This window comes from Heteronotia binoei, chromosome 18, assembly GCF_032191835.1.
Source record: "Heteronotia binoei isolate CCM8104 ecotype False Entrance Well chromosome 18, APGP_CSIRO_Hbin_v1, whole genome shotgun sequence".
In the NCBI taxonomy this organism is placed as follows: domain Eukaryota; kingdom Metazoa; phylum Chordata; class Lepidosauria; order Squamata; family Gekkonidae; genus Heteronotia; species Heteronotia binoei.
The window spans coordinates 38,431,997-38,444,711 of NC_083240.1; the positions used below are offsets into that span (position 1 = coordinate 38,431,997).

General features: G+C 46.3%; 1 protein-coding gene across 2 annotated transcripts in view; it reads left to right on the forward strand.

Annotated features, from left to right (window-relative positions):
• NLE1 (notchless homolog 1) overlaps positions 1-12,715 on the forward strand; it is a 31,697-nt gene that overhangs the window by 16,210 nt on the left and 2,772 nt on the right. For both annotated transcript variants that reach the window (XM_060259337.1, XM_060259336.1), the window contains exons 9-12: positions 1,131-1,177; positions 7,622-7,824; positions 8,472-8,631; positions 12,626-12,696. In XM_060259337.1, coding sequence (XP_060115320.1) covers positions 1,131-1,177; positions 7,622-7,824; positions 8,472-8,631; positions 12,626-12,696 — 481 coding nt within the window. The remainder of the gene's footprint in view (positions 1-1,130; positions 1,178-7,621; positions 7,825-8,471; positions 8,632-12,625; positions 12,697-12,715) is intronic.

Sequence of the window (12,715 nt, forward strand, 5' to 3'; positions counted from 1 at the left end):
TTCAGCTTTTGGGGGGAAGAAACCCACAGGTCTAGGTTCGCTTCTCCTGGCAGAGCAAATTCTGCAAAGCCAACAGACGTGTGCTAATTTGCACTCTCACCCCTCGTTTTATCTTTGTTTTTAAATGATAGCTGGGAATAAATGAGCTGGTAAAAAAAAAATCATCGTTTAGCCAACAATAGAAATGGAAGTAATAAGATACAAGAAAATGTTATTTCCCAGTTACTGGAAGGATTAAACCAGTCAGAAAATACATAATTCATAAGGAATTACAATGAGTACCTCATAATTTACCACGGAATAGCATCCAATCATAGCTTTTATTCAGAGGAAAATGGAAGAGGATTGAGGCTAGTTGGACATAAGAGAGCCAGTTTGGCGTAGTGGTTAAGTGCGCGGACTCTTATCTGGGACAACTGGGTTTGATTCCCCACTCCTCCACTTGCAGCTGCTGGAATGGCCTTGGGTCAGCTATAGCTCTCGCAGGAGTTGTCCTTGAAAGGACAGCTTCTGTGAGAGCTCTTTCAGCCCCACTCACCTCACAGAGTGTCTGTTGTGGGGGAAGAAGATAAAGGAGATTGTGAGCTGCTCTTAGACTCTGATTCAGGAAGAAGGGAGGGGGAATAAATCTGCGGTCCTTTATAAGAACATAAGAGAAGCCATGTTGGATCAGGCCAATGGCCCATCCAATCCAACACTGTGTCACACAGTGGCCAACCCCCCCCCTCCCCCCCGCAAGCACCAAGAATACAGAGCCATCACTTGCCCCAGACAGAGAAGTTGACCACAAAACTATTATAAGATTGCCAGTGAATAAGCAAAATGCAAAACAAACATTTGGATGGCTTTGCAACCTGCAGTTCTCCTTATCCACTGACTCTCATAAGTGTCCCTAAACTTTTTCAGCTCTGATAGGGCAGCGTTCCCATTAAAAATTTTGTACACTAAACTTCCATCTCAGAAAGAGTGGGATTAGAGGCCACTGCAGAATTTCCACTTTAATTTTCACAAAAATATCTTTTCAGTATGACATATACTCAGTTCTCACTGTTCTGTTTAGCAAAAAGAGTTATAACTGCTCTGGGTCATTTAAGTTCCTAACATAATCTCTGTTTCTTTTCACCCCACAGTGGCAGAGATAAAGGAGAAAGCTCTACACAGGTATAATCAGGTCAGGGTAAGTTCTTCCCCTGGAAAGCCTTTGCTCCTGTTTTCTCCTTGACAGAGAGAGAGAGAGAGAAACTGGCCAGTCTCAAGAATCTTTATGTATTTTTTTAAATTTAATTAAAAAAAATAGAAATAAAACTTACACAGACGAAGCCCTGAAATACAAGCTACAAAACTGTTATAAAATATAAATTATACAAAGTTGAAATTAACTTTTCATTCTAGACAGGAAAGCATTCCATTTTCCAAATCAGACATTTGGCCAAATTAGTTGACATAGACCAGCGGTGGCCAAACTTGCTTAACGTAGGAGCCGTATAGAATAAACATCAGATGTCTGAGAGCCGGGAGGGAGGAAGGAAGGAAGGAAAGAAGGAAAATAGGTGGGGGAGGAGGGAGGGAGAGTTGGAAAGGAAGTAACTTTAACTTTAAATACATTCTCCAAGCCACCGGCTTTAAAGAGAGAAATGCCTCCTCCAAGCCAGCCAGCTGGGTGGTGGGGGCTTCGAGAGCCACACAATATGCGTGAAAGAGCCACATGTGGATTCCGAGCTGCAGTCTGGCCACCCCTGACAAAGACATTCTGTGAATTTCTCTAACCAATCCTCTTTCTTTGGAATTACGTTCTTCTTCCAATTCTGAGCAAATCTCAGCCTTCCAGATGTTATAGCACTAAGAACCGTAAACATCTTTAGAAAAGAATTCTATGTGATTTAACAGAAAAATTGTAGGGGATAATAGTGGCTCTTTCCTTATACCTTTAGAGATAACTGTAGCAACCATATTTCCAGAATTCTGCTGATCTTCCACACTCCCCCCAGATGTGTATAAAGTTGGCGTTAGTAACCACACATACCCAACAATCCTCTTTAGCCCCTTGGGATATTTTTGCTACTTTATAGGGTGACAGATGCCATTGATAGAGCATTTTTATTACATTTTCTTTGGCAGAAAGGTTTACTGAAAAGCCTCAAAAATCAAACCCTAGCCATCTAGGAGGGGCAAGCTAGTCCAGGTTGGGAGTTTTATTCCTTTTGGGCTGCAGGTGACTGACGGAGGTCCATGGGAGCTAGAAAAAGAACAACACTTTGGAATAGTCACTTGAGTGGTTTGGGATTCATGGGCTGAGACTGAAGGTGGGGAGATTTTCGTGGCCACCATCTTCCCCAATCATAAAGCTTGTCCGGCTGGTGGCCATTAGAAAAATCATCCCAGACAGTTTCAATACTTGAATGGCTTGTTGTCAACTTGAAAAGTGTGTGTGGGGTGCAGATAATAGCTGATTGGTTCATTATTGTTACACAAAGTCCCTATGCGTTTCACTGGGCAGGCTTCATCAGGGGATCAGAGAATTCACGTGGCTTTATTTTCTTTTCCTTTTTTGTTTGCTGGCATAGTGCTGGGTGTAGCCCAATTTTTCTGCGTCCTTGTTGTGAACTAGAAAGAACTCTCTCTCTGCTAAAGAAAGATCTGTGGAACGCATTAACCTGGGGGAAATGACATAGCACATTCAGAGACATGTTAGGGGAGGGACGGTGGCTCAGTGGTAGAGCATCTGCTTGGTAAGCAGAAGGTCCCAGGTTCAGTCCCCGGCATCTCCAGCTAAAAAGGGTCCAGGCAAGTAGGCGGGAAAAACCTCAGTTTGAGACCCTGGAGAGCCGCTGCCAGTCTGAGTAGACAATACTGACTTGGATGGACCGAGGGTCTGATTCAGTATAAGGCAGCTTCATATGTTCATATGTCTAAAACCAGAACTATATTTATTTATTTATTACTTTAGTTTTCTATCCTGCCCTCTCCGCAAGTGGACTCAGGCGGCTAACTGCCAATTTAAAAAACAATTTAAGGTTACAATTTAAAACAATAAAATAACAATTAAAATACATTTCATGGTGCTGCTCAAGACTTCAGTATAGGCGGGATCATAACTTTCTTTCTTCTGACAGTGACCCTGTGGTGACCCTAATTCCTCATGGGTGATGTCGCACAGCGGTGTAGGGTGGCAGTCCTCTCCCATTTAGGTAAATAAAGGCCTGTTGAAATCATTCAGTTTTACAGGCCCTGCGGAATTAGGAGAGATCCTGAAGGGCCCTTATGGCCTCTGGGAGGCTGTTCCACATTGTTGGTGCTGCCACTGAGAAGGCCCTAGCCAGTATAGAGCACAGTCTGGCCTCCCTTGGTCTGAGGATAGATAACAGGTTTTGTGTCCCTGAACATAGTGCTCTCTGGGGAGCATATGGAGAAAGGCGGTTCCGTAGATAGACAGGCCCTCAACCATATAGGGCTTTAACTACCTTGCTGGATCCAACTAAAAGGCGAGTTTAGTCCAGCATCCCGTTTTCTAGTGGCCAGTCATGTACCTTCAGGAAGACCAAAAGCTTAGTGTGAGGATGGGCCATCCCCTCCTGTGGCTGATATTCAGAGATAGACTTCCCCTTCACATGGAGGTTCTGTTATACCAGCAGAGCATCATTGATGAGATCTACATTCTGCTTTCTTTTAAACCAGGGGTCCCCAACCCCCAGGCCGTGGCAACCAGGCCGTGAGTTGTAGAATTATTTCATTATATATCACAATGTAGTAATAATAATAATAAGACGACATTGGATTTATATCCTGCCCTCCACTCCAAATCTCAGAGCAGCTCACAATCTCCTTTATCTTCTTCTCCCACACCCTGTGAGGTGGGTTGGGCTGAGAGAGCTCTCCCAGCAGCTGCCTTTTCAAGGACAACCTCTGAAGAGCTATGGCTGACTCAAGGCCATTCCAGCAGCTGCAAGTGGAGGAGTAGGGAGTCAAACCCGGTTCTCCCAGATAAGAGTCCACGCACTTAAGCACCGCCCCAAAATAAAGTGCACAGTTGTATCATCCCAAAACCATCCCCCCCTCCCCCTCCCGGTCTGTGGAAAAATGGCCTCCCACAAAACCGGTCCCTGGTGCCGAAAGGGTTGGGGACTGTTTTAAACAAATCCATTTTGCTGCTGCAGTAGCAGCAGCATTGTTTCTGTTCATTTTTAAAAAACATATAAAATTTGTGTTGGGGGGGGGTTAATATTCTGGGCCTCAGTCTTGTAAATTCTGGTTGGCTTTTTCCTATGAGTCTCTTGAAAGCATTAGGATCATTTTATTTAATAACATTCACTTTTGCTGGGGAGCTCAGTCCGGTCCCCTGTGCGTCCAAAACCGTAACCAGGATTTTAAAGCAACATACGGTTAAAATAGTCTAAGATAAATATAGCAATGTAAAATAAAAGCAGCTACCCCTGTTCCCCAAAGGCCTGATTTATAAAAAGAAGATCGGTAACCAGCTTCTTAAAAGCCCTGACTGAACAGGCCGTAGCCTTGAGCGGTAGCCAGTTTTTCACTTAGTCATAAACTACGCGTTGACTGTGGAAAGTTCATATAAATGAGGCATTCTCTGAAGTACATTGGGTCATGACGTTCAGTACCAGTACATTGAATTGCGCTGGAAAATAAATTGGCCTCTTGTGATAGTGAGTTCCAAAGGTTAAATTATGCACCGTGTTCTATGCACATGAAGTCTTGGGCAATGTTCCCTCTAAGCTGTGGCGTCTTGTGAGGAAAAATTCTACTTTGCGAGCTATGGGCGTCAAAGTTGCGAGCTATTGCATAAATTAGTTTTCTCTGGGGCCATTTTTTCCTGAGCTAGGACAAAAATGTGTGAGCTGGAGGCTAAAAATCTGTGAGCTAGCTCACGCTAACAGCTTTGAGGGAACACTGGCCTTGGGTGATTTAAAAAGGCACCGAAGCTGGGAAAATGGGTTATTTCTCAGGCCCTGAGGGACAGCTGTTTTAGGCCTGGCTGTTGTGTGCCCTGGCGAAAATGACTCTAAAAGGGGATCTTGAAAAATGGCATAGCTCAAAAACAAGTTTACAACCTTGCTGGGATCTAGGCCTTACACTGCAACAGCAATAATGGTGGTATCTTGTGGCATCCTTATAGACTGACCGTGTGGGGAAAGTGGAACAAGAACCTGCTCACCTAAACTGAGGAGCAGCGGGTTCAAGACAGACGGAACAGGCAGCAAAACTCACTGCCACAGGATGTAGTGATGTCCACAAGTTTAGACGGTTTTTTTAGAGGATTAGACAATCCATAGAGGAGGATGGGGCCCTATAAATGGCTGTTTTCCTTGTTTACTTTCTTTGATTTATCTCCCCACCCTCCCCACAAAGCGGGATCAGGGCAGCTTACGAGTCACGTGATATTGTGATAACAAACACAAGATAAGGGTTTTAAAAATCCAGGCATTTAAAATTCTGATTCCGTGCTAAAAACCAAAGCACAGGTTACCACGATAGTAACCAGGGGTGGAATTCTAGCAGGAGCTCCTTTGCATATTGGGCCACACACCCCTGATGTAGCCAATCCTCCAAGAGCTTACAAAAAAAGAGCCTTATAAGCTCCTGGAGGATTGGCTACATCAGGGGTGTGTGGCCTAATATGCAAAGGAGCTCCTGCTAGAATTCTACCCCTGGTAACACAGAGATAGAAAGCTTCTGAACAGTGTTGTGGGATGTTGAACTATCAGCCACTGGGCTGAGCTGATGGCAGCGGGGGGTCAAAAGATGGAGATTTGAGCTAATAGCTATGAGGGCTAAATGGAACTTCCATACTCAGAGAGAGTCTACCTGTGCAGACCAGTATTTCAGAATAACCACAGGGTGGTGGTGGTTATAAACAGTGGGAAGCTATATAAAGTTATGCATGGGGTAGAGAGAGCTGACAACAAGAATTTTCTGTTCCTAAGAATGTAAGAGAAGCCATTTTGGATCAGGCCATTGACCCATTCGGTCCAACACTCTGTGTCACACAGAGGCCAAAAAAACCCCAAATGCCATCAGGAGGTCCATCAGTGGGGCCAGGACACTAGAAGCCCTCACACTGTTGCCCCCCCCCCCCCCAAGCACCAAGAATATAGAGCATCCCTGCCCCAGACAGAGAGTTCCAACAATACGCTGTGGCTAACAGCCGCTGATGGACCTTTGTTCCTTCTCAAAATACTAGAACTCGAGGGCATCCAGTGAAGCTGATGGGCAGTAGGTTCAGGATGGACCAAAGGAAACAGTACTTTATGCAGAGGGTGATTATGCATGGGATGGAGAAAGTAATAATAATAATAATTTTTATTTATATCCCGCCCTCCCCGCCGAAGCAGGCTCAGGGCGGCTCACAGACATGGAAGTACCATGATTACATTTAATACATTATACGGTAAAATACATTAAAATACATTAAATAAATAATTAGTTAAAACCATTACAATTAAGGTGCTACAATGCGAACATATTAGATGTATATCAGATGGCTAGGTGTCATTTCCGGATTCAATCTTGTAGGCCATTTGAAAAAGGCTAGTTTTGCAGGCCCTGCGGAACTGATTATAGTCCCGCAGGGCTCAAACCTCTGCTGGTAGTTGGTTCCACCAATGAGGAGCCGTTACTGAGAAGGCCTGCTCCCGGGTTGTTTTCAATTTGGCCTCCCTTGGTCCAGGGATTTTTAAAAGATTTTGGGAGCTAGATCTCAGTGCTCTCTGGGGGATATATGGAGAGAGGTGGTCCCTAAGGTAGACAGGTCCTCGGCCATATAGGGCTTTAAACTTTAAAAGTATTGAAGTCCTTTTCTCCCTTTCTCACAATACAAGAACTCGTGGGCATTCAATGAAATTGCTGAGCAGTCGGGTTAAAATGGATAAAAGGAAGTACTTCTTCACCCAAAGGGTGATTAACCTGTGGAATTCGCTGCCACAGGAGGTGGTGGCGGCTACAAGCATAGCCAGCTTCAAGAGGGGGTTAGATAAAAATATGGAGCAGAGGTCCATCAGTGGCTATTAGCCACAGTGTGTGTGTGTATAATTTTTTGGCCACTGTGTGACACAGAGTGTTGGACTGGATGGGCCATTGGCCTGATCCAACATGGCTTCTCTTATGTTCTTAAATATGGAATTTGCTGCCAGTGGATATAGCCATGGCCACAGGTATAAACAGCTTTAAAGGATTAGATAGTTTAATGGAGGATGTCTATCAATGGCTACTTGAAACGGTAACTGAGGGGAACCTTCACATTCAGAGGCACTGAACCTCTGAATCCCAGAGCCAGGAGGCAACATCAGAGGAAGGCCTCAGAACTGTTTGGCTGCTGTGTGAGACAGGATGCTGGACTAGATGGACTATTGGTCTGATCCAGCCGGGCTCTTCTTATGTTCCAGCCTCTGTGCCCCTGCTCAAGTAGGCCTCGTGGAGCAGCTCATTTGCCACTGGGAAAAACCGGATGCCATGCTGAGCACCTCCTTTTGGTTTGGCTCCCACCATAGAAACATCTCCCATGATAATTCTGTTAGGTTTTAAGGTTCCGGAGGGATCCTTTTCTCTCTCTCTACCTAAATCATAAGGCCTTCATGATAGGAGGGTGGTTTGTCGTCTCTGTCTGCAGGGCCAAGGTCCGGAAAGACTGGTCTCAGGGTCAGACGACTTCACCTTGTTCCTCTGGGCCCCCGCAGAGGATAAGAAGGCTCTGCAGAGGATGACAGGCCATCAGGCGCTGATCAACCAAGTTCTCTTTTCACCGGACACCCGCATCATTGCCAGCGCATCCTTCGACAAGTCCATCAAGCTGTGGGACGGGAAGACTGGAAAGTAATTTTGAAACCTAAGTTGATTCTTCACAAGAGTTGTTGTTGAGGAGTTCAGCTTCTCTTAAAAACAGGTTTTGAGATGTTGTGACAGGAGATAGAGGAGAGCTGAAAAGAAGCGTTCCTTCACAGGCCGGGCCAGGGCGGAGGGTGTTAGCCAGTCAATACCTTTGGGGACCAGTCTGATCTTGTCAGTTGTGTGATTTCCAACTTCCCCTCGGACTATGTGTTGTTGAAGGCATTCACAACTGGAGTTCACTAGTTGTAGATTTTCCGGGCTGTGTGGACATGGTCTTGGCATTGTGAGACCTGACATTTTGTCAGCAACTATGACTGGCAGAGGTATAACCCAGAAAACTGGAGTTCCCTCTGGGTCAAAGTGGGGTGGGGCTGAGTCATTATTTTGCAGGAGCTTCCCAGGCTGTGACATGCTAATGGAGGAGCTTTCCTGAGGAGGTTCTTTTGTATATGAATTGGCTGTTGAAATTCTAATCTTACCTGTAGTGCTGTTGTAAGCTGTAGAGCATTTTGTGTTTTTCAGGACTGGAAACCTGCCCTATTCATTTATTTTATTGCATTTATATCCCACCCTCCCCTGATGGGCTCAGGACAGCTAACAACAGTCATTTTTAAACTCTTCCTTCCCCTCAGATTCTTGACCTCCCTACGAGGCCACGTCTCCGCGGTCTACCAGATTGCCTGGTCAGCTGACAGCCGCCTCCTGGTCAGCGGGAGCAGTGACAGCACCCTCAAAGTATGGGACACCAAGACCCGGAAGCTGGCCATTGATCTGCCCGGCCACGCAGATGAGGTAAATGAGCCAGCTGCCAGGTGGGGAACACTCCTTCATTTCACCATCGCTGACTCTGGGACTGGCAAATAGGGAGTGGGTTCCTCTGATGGGCCACCAGCGGCTGACTCTGAGGAGATGCAGTCGATTTGAGAGGCAGGATGGGAGGCTAGCTTGTCTGAAGATGGATGGGGCAGTAGCTATCGCTACATCACAAGGAACAGTCAGTCCCAGGGCTTTTTTTGAACAGGAACGCATTTCTGGCTGCCTTGGCATCAGGGCTGTGTGGCCTAATATGCAAATGAGTTCCTGCTGGGCTTTCCCCTAAAAAAAAAACCCTGTGTGAAACAATGGTGACATCCGGGGGTGTGGCCTAATATACAAATAAGTTCCTGCTGGGCTGTCTCCTAAAAAAAAACCCTGTGAAACAATGGTGACATCCGGAGGGGGGGGGTGGCCAAATATACAAATGAGTTTCTGCTGGGCTTTCCGCTAAGAAAATAACCCTGTGTGAAACAATGGTGACATCCAGGGGTGTGGCCTAATATACAAATGAGTTCCTGCTGGGCTTTCCCCTTAAAAAAACCCGTGTGAAACAATGGTGACATCCGGGGGTGTGGCCTAATATACAAATGAGTTCCTGCTGGGCTTTCCCCTTAAAAAAAAACCCTGTGTGAAACAATGGCGCCATCCGGGGGTGTGGCCTAACATACAAATGAGTTCCTGCTGGGCTTTCCCCTTAAAAAAAACCCTGTGTGAAACAATGGTGCCATCCGGGGGTGTGGCCTAATATACAAATGAGTTCCTGCTGGGCTTTCCCCTAAAAAACCCCTTCGTGAAACAATGGTGACATCCGGGGGTGTGGCCTAATATACAAATGAGTTCCTGCTGGGCTTTCCCCTTAAAAAAACCCTATGTGAAACAATGGTGACATCCAGGGGTGTGGCCTAATATACAAATGAGTTCCTGCTGGGCTTTCCCCTAAAAAAAAACCCGTGTGAAACAATGGTGACATCCGGGGGTGTGGCCTAATATACAAATGAGTTCCTGCTGGGCTTTCCCCTTAAAAAAACCCTGTGTGAAACAATGGTGCCATCCGGGGGTGTGGCCTAACATACAAATGAGTTCCTGCTGGGCTTTCCCCTTAAAAAAAACCCTGTGTGAAACAATGGTGCCATCCGGGGGTGTGGCCTAATATACAAATGAGTTCCTGCTGGGCTTTCCCCTAAAAAACCCCTTTGTGAAACAATGGTGACATCCGGGGGTGTGGCCTAATATACAAATGAGTTCCTGCTGGGCTTTCCCCTTAAAAAAAACCCTATGTGAAACAATGGTGACATCCAGGGGTGTGGCCTAATATACAAATGAGTTCCTGCTGGGCTTTCCCCTTAAAAAAAACCCGTGTGAAACAATGGTGACATTTATTTATTTATTTTTTATTTATTTATATTGGGATTTATACCCCGCCCTTCGCACCGAAGTGTCTCAGGGCGGCTTACAACATGATAATTCAAATACTACAATTTAAAACACTTACAAGTAAAATTAAAACCATAAATTAATAAAAGCAAGATAGATAAAAACCGGCGGTCTACAGATGCATTTTGTTCCATCCAAAAGATTTCCTTGTCAGTCAGTATTATAGGCCTGCCGGAAGAGGGCTGTCTTACAGGCCCTGCGGAACTGCCCTAGGTCCCGCAGGGCCCGCACCTCCTCCGGCAGCTGGTTCCACCAATAAGGTGCCGTTACTGAGAAGGCCCGATCCCTGGTGGATTTTAGACGGGCCTCCTTTGGCCCGGGGACTACCAACAGGTTTTGTGAACCCGAGCGTAGTACTCTCTGGGGAACGTGTGGGGAAAGACGGTCCCTAAGGTAGACAGGTCCTAGGCCATATAGGGCTTTAAAGGTAATAACCAACACCTTGTACCGGACTCGGAATATTACTGGCAGCCAGTGCAGATCCCGGAGCCCCGGCCGAATGTGCTCCCGTCTTGGGAGCCCTAATAACAGCCGGGCAGCAGCGTTCTGCACCAACTGCAGTTTCCGGGTCCGGCACAAGGGTAGCCCCATGTAGAGGGCATTACAGTAGTCTAACCTCGAGGTGACCGTAGCATGAATCACTGTTGCCAGGTCGTCACGTTCCAGGAAGGGGGCCAACTGCTTCGCCCGCCGAAGGTGAAAAAACGCGGACTTGGCAGTGGCTGCTATCTGGGCCTCCATTGTCAGTGAAGGCTCCAACAGCACCCCCATCCGGGGGTGTGGCCTAATATACAAATGAGTTTCTGCTGGGCTTTCCGCTAAGAAAATAACCCTGTGTGAAACAATGGTGACATCCAGGGGTGTGGCCTAATATACAAATGAGTTCCTGCTGGGCTTTCCCCTTAAAAAAACCCGTGTGAAACAATGGTGACATCCGGGGGTGTGGCCTAATATACAAATGAGTTCCTGCTGGGCTTTCCCCTTAAAAAAAACCCTGTGTGAAACAATGGCGCCATCTGGGGGTGTGGCCTAACATACAAATGAGTTCCTGCTGGGCTTTCCCCTTAAAAAAAACCCTGTGTGAAACAATGGTGCCATCCGGGGGTGTGGCCTAATATACAAATGAGTTCCTGCTGGGCTTTCCCCTAAAAAACCCCTTTGTGAAACAATGGTGACATCCGGGGGTGTGGCCTAATATACAAATGAGTTCCTGCTGGGCTTCCCCCTTAAAAAAACCCTATGTGAAACAATGGTGACATCCAGGGGTGTGGCCTAATATACAAATGAGTTCCTGCTGGGCTTTCCCCTTAAAAAAAACCCGTGTGAAACAATGGTGACATCCGGGGGTGTGGCCTAATATACAAATGAGTTCCTGCTGGGCTTTCCCCTAAAAAAACCCTTTGTGAAACAATGGTGACATCCGGGGGTGTGGCCTAATATACAAATGAGTTCCTGCTGGGCTTCCCCCTTAAAAAAACCCTATGTGAAACAATGGTGACATCCAGGGGTGTGGCCTAACATACAAATGAGTTCCTGCTGGGCTTTCCCCTTAAAAAAAACCCGTGTGAAACAATGGTGACATCCGGGGGTGTGGCCTAATATACAAATGAGTTCCTGCTGGGCTTTCCCCTTAAAAAAACCCTGTGTGAAACAATGGTGCCATCCGGGGGTGTGGCCTAACATACAAATGAGTTCCTGCTGGGCTTTCCCCTTAAAAAAAACCCTGTGTGAAACAATGGTGCCATCCGGGGGTGTGGCCTAATATACAAATGAGTTCCTGCTGGGCTTTCCCCTTAAAAAAACCCTGTGTGAAACAATGGTGACATCCGGGGATGTGGCCTAGTATACAAATGAGCTCCTGCTGGGCTTTTTCTACAAAAAAAGCCCTGGTCAGTCCATTAGAGTCAAGTTCAAATCCCCATGTGGTTTTCTATTAGATACACTGTTGTAGTATACCAAACCAGCCTGCTTAAAGTATATTGGATAGGGGCTTCTGAGCCCCCCCGACCGAAGGGAAGTATAACCTATAGTTACATGCAAGCATTGGAATATTGGCTGTGGAATGCAGCATACTTGAAAATGTGTCACTGAAGAAAAACAATACAAGTTTCTGGTCCTTGAGAGCAAGTGGAGTGGTATGTTGTCAAGACCTGGTGAAATCTTTTTTTAATGTAAAGAAGTCCGAGTTAAGCTCTTAAAAACTCCCACTGAACATAAGAGAAGCCATGTTAGATCAGTCCAATGGCCCATCCAGTCCAACACCCTGTGTCACATAGCGGCCAAAAAACCCCCAGGTGCCATCAGCACCAAGAATGCAGAGCATCGCTGCCCCAGACAGAGTTCCAACCATACACTGTGGCTGAGAGCCACTGATGGACCGCCGCTCCAGATGGTCATCCAATCCCCTCTTGAAGCCATCTATGCTTGTAGCCGCCACCTCCTGTGGCGGTGAATTCCATGTGTTAATCACCCTTTGGGTGAAGAAGGACTTCCTTTTATCTGCAGCCACTGATCCATCTTAATGTTCTGTCCTCAGGTATATGCAGTGGATTGGAGTCCTGATGGTCAGCGAGTGGCCAGTGGAGGCAAAGATAAATGCCTGAGGATGTGAGTTTTTTTGCTTTTG